This window comes from Microtus ochrogaster, chromosome 26, assembly GCF_000317375.1.
Source record: "Microtus ochrogaster isolate Prairie Vole_2 chromosome 26, MicOch1.0, whole genome shotgun sequence".
NCBI classification, from domain to species: Eukaryota; Metazoa; Chordata; class Mammalia; order Rodentia; family Cricetidae; genus Microtus; species Microtus ochrogaster.
Genome location: NC_022025.1, coordinates 8,930,177 through 8,942,682, shown reverse-complemented (window position 1 = coordinate 8,942,682; position 12,506 = coordinate 8,930,177). Strand labels below are relative to the sequence as shown.

The 12,506-nt window shown below is 41.4% G+C and overlaps 1 protein-coding gene across 2 annotated transcripts in view; it reads right to left on the bottom strand.

Annotated features, from left to right (window-relative positions):
* Positions 1 to 12,500, bottom strand: part of Cacna2d1 (calcium voltage-gated channel auxiliary subunit alpha2delta 1) — a 441,225-nt gene extending 428,725 nt beyond the window's left edge. For both annotated transcript variants that reach the window (XM_005358331.3, XM_005358334.3), the window contains exon 1: positions 12,316 to 12,500. In XM_005358331.3, the coding sequence (XP_005358388.1) occupies positions 12,316 to 12,410 (95 nt within the window). In that variant the 5' untranslated portion in view covers positions 12,411 to 12,500. The remainder of the gene's footprint in view (positions 1 to 12,315) is intronic.
* Between the last annotated feature and the right edge of the window lie 6 nt (positions 12,501 to 12,506).

Below are 12,506 nucleotides of genomic sequence, written 5' to 3'. Positions count from 1 at the left end.
ACGGCTCAGACTGTCTACCTGCAGCTTCACACTGAGATAGCCCAGCACGGCTCAGACTGTCTACCTGCAGCTTCACACTGAGATAGCCCAGCACGCTCAGTGGTTATGAATATGGACACCAACTCACCTATCACTCCAGCAAGTGTTTCAATAGGGAATCACTATGTTTTTTGAGCACTGTCAAAGAAAAGACTCATTCGCACAGGGCTCAGAGCAGGTACAAACAGAAACGACAACCAGCAACTGCACATGACACATATACACACTTGGATACTTTCTATACTTCTAGTGAAATTTCTGATCCTTAATCTGGCTGGCAGAAAGCATTTTTAGATTTTTATACTATCTTCTAAATATTTATTCATTATCAGAATCCACGTTCATAATTTGTCATAAATTTCAGTTATATAAAAGTGTACATGTAAAGTTTATATAGGCAGCATACACATATATGTTGACAGATCTATATCTGTGGCTTCATTTAGGGATACAAAGTAAACACTGGGAGAAGATAACATAGCCCCTGCACAGCCTGTTTAAGCCAGGGTTCAATCGCTCTGTGCAGTATAAAATCAGAGTATGGAGAACAATATACTTCACTTGTGGAAAAGAACGAGAAATAGGGTATCATTCTAGGCTTTGAACCCTAAGATGCCCCCCTCTGTCACAGACATTTACAACCATGGACTCAGCTGGCTTTGAGACATCACACAGACAGGTTGTGTCTCACTTGATCATTTAAAGAATGAGTGATCTCATCTAATTATCATGCGTGGTTTACTCCGTGATGAGTTACCATTCCCCCATGTTTATTTATTACCATTGAGAATTACTATAAATTTTAAACAATTACTCACCGGTAAACCTTCATACCCATGTATTAACCTCCTGGGAAGCAAGCTACATACTCACACAATGCAGTTTTGCCTCATGAAAATTAATTCCAATTCCTACATTTATTTTAACAGGAAAATCAGGTGTTTGGCCAAAGAGCCAAGCGTGCACGATGTTGGATTGGCAGCAGCCTGCCCACCCTTCATTAGGACCCATCCCCCTGAGGCTACACACAGCCCATTTGTTCAAGTCTCCTAACATTTTTACAGATGCAAATTTAAGTCAGTTCTAATATGATGTCACGGCAAAGGAGGGTTGGTATTCTTAAAGTGACAAGCGCCCTAAGAATCTGTGGCAAATGTCAAAGTGACTGCCACACTAAAGGCAGGTTCCATGGCATTTGAAAACTTGCTGCTTCTATGTTATCATGGAGGAGTGCTCATGGGTCACGCATGAATGCATGGCTTAATTAAAACATCTCTTGGTAATTGAGTCAATCAAAATTTACAATAGAAATTCTAAGTGTTTCTTTTCCAGCTAGTATAGTATTTGTGAAAGGCCATGCGTGACCGGGTGGGGTTTCTGAGTGGAAAGAATCTTCGGCTGGGTAAGCTGATGAACAGAGGCCTTTTGGTGTCTCGTAGGCAGGTCCTTGCTGACTCCCCTGATGGTGACTGAAGCCTCATTCTGTGTGCAGGACTGTCTGAGATCAATTCAATAAACAGCATGAATGGACAGCTAGCTTAAATCTCAAATGCGCAGCTCCGCAGCTAAAAGCTCTCATCTTCGACAAAAAGAGGTTAGCAGTGGCGAAATTGTGACTTTAAAGACAGACGCAATCTCCTGGAGCTCTCTGCTCATATACCAGGTGCTAGCTGCAATGTCAGGACGACACACAGCACAGGCTCCTTGGCTCTGCTTTCTTCCTGGTCCTGTGGAGCACCCCACTTCCGTCCTTAGCCTAGGGATGCAGCACTTCTCTTACCCCTCCCCACTCTCATTGCATTGCATCTTTGCCTTCATCTCCTTTGTATGGTTTTAGAAAGACACACCGTTAAGGCTTTTTGAAGCAATCGTTTGTTTGGTTTTTCTTTTTTCCATTCATTTGTTTTTTTTCTCATAGCCCAAGTGCACAATAATCCAGCTCGTTGAACCATAGGTATTGATTCATGGTCTTTTAAAGACAGAGAAGCCAAGCAAAGTGTGAATAGTAAACTCTGGTCATTAAAAAGTTCTCTGAGGCTGGGCGGTGGTGGCGCACGCCTTAAATCCCAGCACTCGGGAGGCAGAGGCAGGCGGATCTCTGTGAGTTCGAGGCCAGCCTGGCCTACAAGAGCTAGTTCCAGGACAGGAACCAAACGCTACAGAGAAACCCTGTCTCGAAAAATCAAAAAAAAAAAAAAAAGTTCTCTGAGGTCTCCCAACCCCCTCAACTGATCTCTACTGTGGTGCTGTGATGCAGGAACTATACTATAGTTGTTCTACAGACAGAAGCTGATGCTTAGTTCTGTTCTCCTCTCTGTGGGCCCTGTTTATCTCTGTCTCATCCCTGTGAGTCAATCAGATAATTAATGCTCACCCCTCAACCGGCCCATGGGCAGCCACAGAACAGGGGACGGGGAGAGCCTAGAATCTATCCGTTCAGTATTTAATCTTCACGCAAAACAAAATCCAAAGGCATTTCTGAAATTACCTCGTGCGAGAGAGAAGAAAACATGGAGCACGCAACAAACCCGCTTAGGAGTTTATTAGAAGGGAGTGTGTACAGGCCTGGGGAATCATACAGAGAGAGAGGAAGATGGCGCATCCAGCTTTTTAAAAACTGCCTAGCGCATGCGCACAGCGGTTTGGTGTGACTACTTCACGTGCAGATTGCACAGATGACGGGCTCATGCATGCGCACAGGGTTTAGCTGAGTCATGCGCGGATAAAACCACGCATGCGCGCACGTGGGTCACGCAGGGCCCCTTTTAACATTCAGGCAATTGCCTAAGGGCCTATCTGCATATGCATGGCTCTAGAACCCAGAAGTGCAGCCTTATTTATGGCCGAATAATTACAATTTCTCGCGATAGTAAGACTTACCTTAAAGGACTATTTTGAAGGTGAGATGGATTTGAAAACATGGACATTATTAGACTACAAAGTGCCTGGCACTTGAGAAGGTGCTCAGATACCAAAGTGATAGGAAAGCTATCAGGAGTGAAAGTAATATAGTACAGGCATCAGTAGTGCTCACTGCTGGTGGAGAATCCAAACTAGCTCAGATAAGGCTGGGATGATGGCACACAGTTATAATCCCAGAGTTCTGGGGGCAATGATGATTTCAAGACCAACATGAGCTATGTGGTAACACCTTGCCGATAGATGATAGATAGATAGATAGATAGATAGATAGATAGATAGATAGATAGATAGATAGATAGATAGATAGATAGATGATAGATAGGTGATAGATGATAGATAGGTGATGAGAGAGAGAGAGAGAGAGAGAGAGAGAGAGAGAGAGAGAGAGAGAGAGAGAGGGAAGGAAGGAAAGAAGAAAGGCAAGGAGAAAAAGGAAAAAGTGAATAGCTCAAACCATGAATACCCATGGGAAGGGAATTTTGAAAAGAAAAAGAAGTCACAGAAGGGCAATAATAGCCCTTCATTCTTTCCATCTCTTCCCACAAACCACAAGGGTGGCTTTTCCAAACTGTAATGGGACCAATGTGATCAAGATTAATGCTTGGAACTGTTGGCAGCCGTCATCCTAACCATTCATCCATTCATGCAACCTGTAAGGCAGCTGCCAGTAATTTTAGGACCTCTGGGACACCTGAGATGCTTCCAAGAGGGTTGACCCAGGACACACCTGGCCGGAATATTTGATCTGCGGTGATTTGTCATTTTATCAAGTTTATCCTCTTGTTTGCTTGATTCGCTATTGACATGGGAGGATGGTTATAAAGAATACAAGGGAGTAAACCACTAACATTGAACTGAAAATCAATAAAAATGTAGAATTGCCAAGAAATACCTTTGGAATCTGATCCATGATATTACAACTTTAAATCACAAGCATGTCTTCCACTGCTCTATTGCCGTGAAGAGACACCATGACCATAGCAACCCTTGCAAGAGAAAGTATTTAATAAAGCCTTGCTTAGTTTCTGGAGCAGAAGCTCAGAGTTACACCCTGGTCCATCGGCAGCAGGAAGAAGACAGACTGGCCCTGACTTGGGCTTCTAACACCTCAAAGCCATCCCCATTGACAACCTTCCTCCAGCAAGGCCACACTCCTTTTAAATAATGGCACTTCCTGGTGACCAAGCATTCAAATACATGAGCCTCTGGTGGCCATTCTTACTCAAACCACCGGACAAACACAAACACATTAGATTCAGTCATTGAAAGCTACAGTCAAGAAGACAATCTCTCTCCAAAAAAGGAGTATGGGAAATAACCAAGTCAAATGCCCTAATATAACTCCTCTTCTCAAGACTGAAGAATTCCAAATCCTTTCACCGTTCTCATTCTGAATTCGTTCTAGATTTCTCGCTTTCCTCACGTTGCCAAATTCCTGGAAAGAGCAGTCTGCGCTTGCTGTCTCCATATCCCCGGTTTCCTGCATGCCCTCCGAGAGCAGGAGCCACGCTTCTGTCACCAACACTACGGAAACTTCTTTCTCTTCTGTGCCACCAGCCTGATGACATCCTCAATGTGACCGTACTGTCGGGCCGCTCTGCAAAGGAAAAGTGCCTCAAACCTCTTTGGAAAATCTCCATTATGGATACCAGATATTCTTCCTGAACTCTTCTTCTGGCTTCAAACAGCTATTCTGACATGACCCCCAAACACCCACAGATAGAGTTCTAAAGGCGTGCAGAATAGTACAAACTCAGCAACATACAGTAAAGGTACCTATCTCTCCACCTTCAACCCTTTGCCTGCATTCCTCCTCGGGGAATGAAGTTTAATGAACACACCATCTACCTGCTGGAGGACTGAGCTTCATCTCCAGCTTTCCCCCTTTCTGATTTCCCAGACCCTCTCATCATCAAGACCCGAAATGTCTTCTCCACAGTACGTCCTCCACCTCCTTCACTTTCTCCTAGCTCCTATTTTGAGGCTCTCAAGTGACACTTGTCAAACGATGTTGAGTTAGTCTAACACCTTCTCTCCTCACCTCTGTCACTAACATGGCCCCTTTTTAGTCATTTGGTACATCCTGTGGCTCAAAACCTGCCGCCACTTTTTCCTCCCTTTACAATTCCGAACAACAAAGGATGAAGACACACAGTTTACATAGCAGAGTTACTGTAACTGTTCCTGGGCTGTGTTCACTATGATTCTCCATCAGGTTACAATGTAAGGAACTCTAGCCAGAACAAAGAGCAGCCATCCCTCCAGCAAGTCTTCCCGCCTAGCCATGCCTCCCACACAACAAGCCATGTTTCAGTAGACCCTGCTTTTCCAAAGGTCTCCTGCCTTTTGCTTGGCCTTGCATCCCACTGTTTGACACCTAATTTGGAACTGTGATTGCCATTCACGGGGGCGCCCTTCCTCAATTTGTATTCCTAGGATGGACTTCGGTGAAGCACATGATTTGCACTGAATAATGATTACATTAATTGTTGGATTCAAGTATATCTTATGTTGAAATATTTGGAGCAGAAAATATTAAAAGAGAAAGTATAAGTTAAAACTATTTCCAAAAAAAATCAAATACACTATTGGTCCTAATTGTTTTGAGCGCTCTCCTAGAAGCCTGCTCATCTATGGGTTATTTTGTTTCTTATAATCTCATGGAAGAAATTTTGTTACGGAGCCTCATGCTTGATAATTAACACTTTAAGCTTTTAATAAAATATTATGCTAATATTTCTTACCCAAGGAACCACTTCCCTAGGGGTTCATAAAAACATATGAATTTGTAAGTACTTTTATGTTTTTGAGGTCTAGACAAGTTTAATGTCTGTAGTCCTTAAGCTGAATGTTTAGGTCTCTAAAATGAATGTCACGCTTAGTGAGCAGTATTTCAAGTCCAAGAAAGATCACGCTAGAAAAGAGCAAGGGATGATCACAATACAGTGAAAATAGCTACACTCTAGAAAAGCGCCAGGGGTGGCAATACTGTGAAAATAGCAGCCTGCTACCTCCAGCCTCTGCAGGTCTGTAACTCGTAAATCTGAGGGCTCCTTTCTCTACCCCACCTTTTGGCATCACTCCCCGGCAGTGTTATCACAAGGCGTGTTGATCACCATTTACAAACAAGCAATTTTCCCAGTGTGTCTGACCTCATTTATTTTATTGAGCTATTCCTCTTTCAACTCTGCGGATAAGGCTCGCTCGTCTGGCCAGCCCTTTCTATGGCCAGCCAGGGCACCTTAGAGAGGGACACTTTCCCCATCTCTTCCCTATTTGTCCCTCTGGGCCAATGTCAAAGGAAACAATAGTCTAGACTGTCTGATGGCTCTGACGGAAGTGTCAGTTATGTGGACAGATTCACCTGTGAACCACCATCCTCACAAATTTTCCTTGGAGGGGAGGAAGAAGTCTCAGCAAACCCTGAGCAGAGAGTCAAGCAAGAAAGACCTGAACTTAAGAGCTGGCTATGGACACCCCAGGGAGAGGGAGATAAAAATGCCCCTCTTTGGTTTGATGCCCATGCTCAATCACAGTTGATTATGATTAGTATTCAGTGTACACTCATGGGCAGAAAGAAAAAGAAATGACACACAGCACTGAAAACAAGACTGTAAGCATTATTTTCCCTCGAGCACCAGGAGAGAACCATAGTAAAATCTCATTGCCCGTGGAGAAGAACGTGGACAGGGAGCTTAGCCTCCAAGTGACCTGCTCAAAGCGGACAAAAACCATCATTTTCTATGCCATCATTTCTACTTTAACTTGTTCTTGCATTCATGATACTGAATTTTAAATGTATCCTAATTTTTTAATTCACTGAACATATGGTTTTAAAAAAAAATCAGCAGAAGCATATGTTAAAATAACATTTAGCCTGAAATGTTCCGCATTCATATTCAAAGAGAACTTCAATACTGATGTAATTTATATGTGATATATGTCATATATCATATATATTAATTTTGATAATTCAGAATCAGGATGAGATTATATATATATATATATACGAAATTAAAATAAATATATATTCAATTAAAAACAAATGTGCACCTGCTTGCTTGGGCCACAGGCCAATGGCTTTCTTGTTTGTAACATTATTAGAATCTGTGCAAACAAATTCCAAAAGTAAAGAAAGAAATGGCCACTGACTTGATTCATTGTTTTAAATGCTAATAGTATTATTGGTTTCTATGTGCTAAATCACTATAAAAGGAAGCCTTTAAACAAGGAATGCATGAAAGTTCATATTTTATATAATCTCAAACCTTCACACGATGCCTTCATTTCTAAAATATACTACCAAATACATTTAACTCTTACAAACATTGGTGCATACTCTATATAAATGCAAAGTAAAACTGCCTGTTACAGGTGGACTTCCTCAGGGGTGGCCAAGGTTTAAAGTGCAGTGGTTTCATTTGTAAGTTACTCTTATCTATGACGTCACACTCACTCCTCTTAACAAGCAATGCTAATACGTGAAATGAGATTTAACCTTGAAGACAGGAAGTGATTAACAGACGTCTTACAGCATGGACCCTGGGAATGACCTCACACGGCAAAGGTTTTTCAATCTAGCAAACCATCCAGTATGTGTTTGTGTGTATGTATGTATGTATGCAAATATATACTCATGCATGTATATTTTAACACACAAAATATTATCTAGGAATTAAAGAATACTATAACCGTACACACTTGACAACTTATCTAATTATAGACTAAATCTTTAGATCCTTGCACTAAGAGACAAATGTGTGAGGCTTCCCAGCATTTCAGTACAAGTTGTTATCCTGCGTTCAACTGACATTGTCTTCCAACACTACAAAGAAAACGATGCCCCCATTTTCATGTCTTATTGCACATAAAAGCCGAGGTAAATCATGTGCAGGCTCCACGGCTGGCGAGCACTGCTCAGCTCAAGTGGACAGGAAAGCAACTGCATGAAAGGCTGGAAAAGTTATAGTGCCACTTATAGGCCGTCCAGGAGAAGAAAGGTGGTCTGCCACACCTCGAGACACAGCACACAGTGTGCGCTGCAGGCCCTCAGGAAACGGCGTGGAAACAGCAGAACAATTCCTTCCCTGCGGAAGCAGCTTCCACGCTCTTTGACACCCTACTTCAGACCTCTCTTTTAACACAGCTGATGGAAGGCTGTTACTTTTCAACCATAAAATGTTACATTTTAGAAACATTAAAGCAAATTCTGATTTCTTCAAAGTATCCTACCTGCTTATGTCATAACTTTCTCGGTGGCTATGGAAGGAGATTTAAAATTGCATAATTGCACAAAAAAATAGTTCATCTCACCCACTTAAATCCCCAGCTTTAAACTAAAACTTCATTGAAGATAAATAGTAGGAACGAAGATTAAGAAGAAAATAATACTGTCTTGGAAATTCATATCTGGATTGAAAATAGGGAAAAGAATGCATAGGTATTTTATATAACGATGTTACAGAGAACATATGGATTAAATAACAGTTGTGAGCACAAATATTGAATCATTTTCAAAATTCTACATACCTTGCTATGAATTTACACTCTAAAAGCAAATAATAAGCTTAAAGACAATACTTTACTTGCATGCATCTTCACGGAAAAGCACAGAAGCATACTGCATTGTTATTTTCATATCAGAGAAACAATAGAAAGGTATCCAGGTGTTATTATAATTAATAAAACTCACTGGAAAAAGGAAAGATACATCCTCCATTTAGATTCTTTTTATAACCCCTAAGCTTATATTACTGTATATATTTTTCTAAAATAATGTTTTAGATTTTATTTCAGTTGGCCTAATGCTCACTAAAATATCAATCCAAATAGCCACTTAAATACATACATATAACAATAACAAATTAAACATTATGCTAATATTTATACAGAGAAATACACCTGCTGTTTCATATTCTACCCAAACACCTGTGGAGTAATAAATGCTCTTTTGTTGTTAGGCTCATGAGAACCAATTGGAAATTGAGAAAGGGGTCTTCTTAACACTCATCCATTTTAGATTCCATATATATACTATTTTATTTTGTATTCTTTAATAAGATGGACGTCCTTATGTCATGCAGAACACAAATAGAAAAGTCAAGTGAGCATAACCAGCTCCCCCAGTCCTAAAGCGTAGAATAGCTGATACCCATCATCCAACATCATGACATCCAGCAATATGTCTGCATAATACAGAATATGATTATATGTATCAAAATAATTCAGTACTCAAACTACTAATTTTATGATATTTTATGTTTATTTCTTAAAGTAACTAAATTCTTGGTTAAATATTTAGATCTTTATAAAGATATAATCAAACTCAAAATAGTAATTGGCTTTCATTCAACTGTTGTTCACCAGGTTGCACTTTGATATGACTGAGATAAAAGCTTAATTTTAACTATAATCCATTAAAAGCAGATTATATATAAACAGGGTCTTAAATTAAGAACAGATTTTAAATTAACATTACTATACTGATCAGTGTGCATGTGTTCCTGAATTTTAAAATAGATATGTTTTAGCATAAGTGCCAAGAAATTCTTTCCAGAAAGAAGGCTGTCCTTTTTGAGAAATCACTCTGAAACCCCAATGTAACCTGTGCACAGAATGGCATGAAGCTAATGTGTCTTCCAGCACAGCAGAAGCCAAGAAGCCTGCATGCTCGGTAGCACATCAGGCTTTTTGTTTCACACCTTGATTTGGAAAGAAACATCTAGCCCAGAAAAAATAAAAATAAAAACTGTATCAAAATTCCTTTTCCTGAAAATAAATTCATTGTTTGAATGCTAATTGTTAGGATATGTTTACTATTTATTACAGAAGGATATACTATGTTAAAATGTTAAAACAGGGCAGAAAATTCAGTATGTAGAGTAATATGCTTATTATAATAAAACTAAAGTCTTTCCTACAAGCATTGCTAAAAAATATGTTCATTATGATTGTAATTCAGCACCAACTCCAATTAGTGCCTAATTAATGTTACAGCGTGTTAAAGGCATGGTCTTCCTCCTCTGAAAATAAAAAATTCTCATTTTATATTTTTGCTGAAAAATAAAACTGCAATCATAAGAAAACTTATAAAGAGAAGCATCCTAATTTGCCGTTAGTAACTGTAACAATCTTTGGATTCCCTTCTTATAATCCTGATTTTTTTCCCCCAGAGGATCTGAGCTTGACCACTGTATTTAATTTCTTTGTCATGCAAGCAAAGCAAATGGCACTGTTTCTTGATGAGATTGATGCCACATGTGTTTTCACAGATTTTATTCACAAGTCTAACACCAAGTACGGATGTCAACTACCCTTCCTCCGAAGACAGAATTACTACCTTTACAGATAAAGAACTGCAGAAGCGGGAAGGCTTCCAAAAGCATTGTGAGTACTACCCTCAGTCCACTGACTTGGAGCCACAAAGCCTGCTCTGAGTCCCTGATAATGTTTCACATGGTCAGAAAACATTTTCATACTCCCATTGTTGGAAAGCAACTCAAATCCTTTCAAAGAAAAGGAATCGCAATCCCTATCTTAAGTGCCTATTTGATAATGTTCAAATCTTTAGCACATACCTGAGCAGGAAATGAAGTTACTTAAATTGGGGAAAGCATTTATTACAGATGTTCTTCTAACAAGAATCTTTACAACAATATTTTACTATGAGATGCTCAGAATGAATGGGGTTTTTTTTGCATTTTGTTTTCCTTAATATGAGGAAGCACCCTCCCTAAACGATAGCAATATTGGCAAATGAATATAAAACAACACTAAAAAGGTGTGATCTGAGCACGTTAAGAATATGACTTCCTAAGAGCTGCAACTTCTTTGACACAAAATGCACGAGCGTCACCTGAGTTCTTATGTAATAGGCCAAGCTTCAGAAGTACTAAAAATATAAATAAGCAAAAGTGTGATTTCTTAATAAGACTGAATGGTTTTGTAGCATCTTGGAAATTCTTAGACTTTTCATGCTTAAAATTAAACAGTTGGAACATTCTGCCAATTAAACGAAGCTCTACAGATGGCATTCACCCTTTTGCTTCATAACAAAAATGATGTGCAATCATTTTTATGGAATATTACCTAAAGAGAACATTACTGTAAATCAATGACAAAAATATTAGACATCCCCTTTCTCAGGGCTGGAATATGCATCTCTAGATGCTTGCACTGACGCCTAAGGTGATAAATGTTCTAGGCCAAATCTAAAATAATAGCTGTCGGGTTCCAGCTAGCAAGGGTGCACTTCTAGTGTATGCCCCCCCCCCCAAAACTCCAGGATCCAGCTTTCTGCCAACAAAGGACAGCAAGTGATTCCCCGCAGCATAAAAGCTGGGAAGGCTACCTTGGGCTTTGTTTTTGTTATGTAAAATGCATTTAAGTGACTCACCCACTTAAGACTACCTACTCTGAGAAGCTTTAAAGTACCTTCAAGAACCAAAATAAATGCTTTCCCAGGATGCCAGATAAGCTATTCAGCGCTTTTTAAAAAATATGTATATATTATATGTGCCACTGACTCTGATTGCTTCTAGCAGCCTGAGAGAGCGGAGAACGGTTACATTGCCTTCCCTTCCGCCCTGTGACTACAGCTACCTTTCAACACTCTATTTCCAGAATAGCAACGGCTTTTTTTTTTTGAAAGTTATTTTAGAAATGTTAAAAATAAGAGAAAATTGCAGGAGACTGTGGAAATAGTTCCTCCCTCAAAGAATAGGGGTTCTATTCATTCTAAGAACAGGAACGGCGTGTTTGTCGGCTCTTAGATGTTTCAAATAAAGGGTTGGATAGGTTGGCTTTGGTGGCCCTGGTACCTGTGAGCTCTGGGGTGGACAGCACGCTCAGCTGCCGGGAGTGAACTGGCTGGAAACCAAGGAAGCTGTCAGGCGCTCCTAGTAATTTGGGCTCTAAATGAGTTTGGACAGCACAGCAATTAGCATCCTAGGGGCCAAGTACAGGAGAAGCGCGAGCTACCCGGGCCAGCCTGAAATTAACTCTGTGAAATACCTAACGGAAACACAACTTTTCATCTAGCCTGGCTTGGTGGGAGCTGGGTATGCCTGCAAAGTTTTTCCCCAAGTCCGGCTACAGTCTTCAGCGTGCAGCATCCTCGGAGACCTGGCTGAGACGCCGCCGACGGCTGGCGGACGTTCCCCGGGAAGGCGGGCGCGGCGGGCCGAGGCTCGCACGCCGGTTCCGAGCTCATTCCAGCGGCCAGCAGTGCAAGGCTCGCCCGCCCACCCTGCCGGCCTCGGCGGCTCCCAGCCGCGCTCCCCGCCCCCCACGGCAGCCTGGCGCCGAGTCGGGACCCCGGCCTCCAGTCCCTGCCCGGACCCGCTGCCGACTTACGTGACGGCCGAAGGGAAGGGCTCCTGGCTCGAGGGGCCGATCAGGCAAGACTGGAAAAGTGTCAGAGTCAAGGCCAGCAGGCAGCCTGCAGCCATCTTCGCTATCGAAGATCAGAGCCCTCCTGGCCGGCCTGGAGGCGGCGGCGGGGCTGCACGCGGCGGCCGGGGGACCGAGCCGGGGCGCCGACGTCT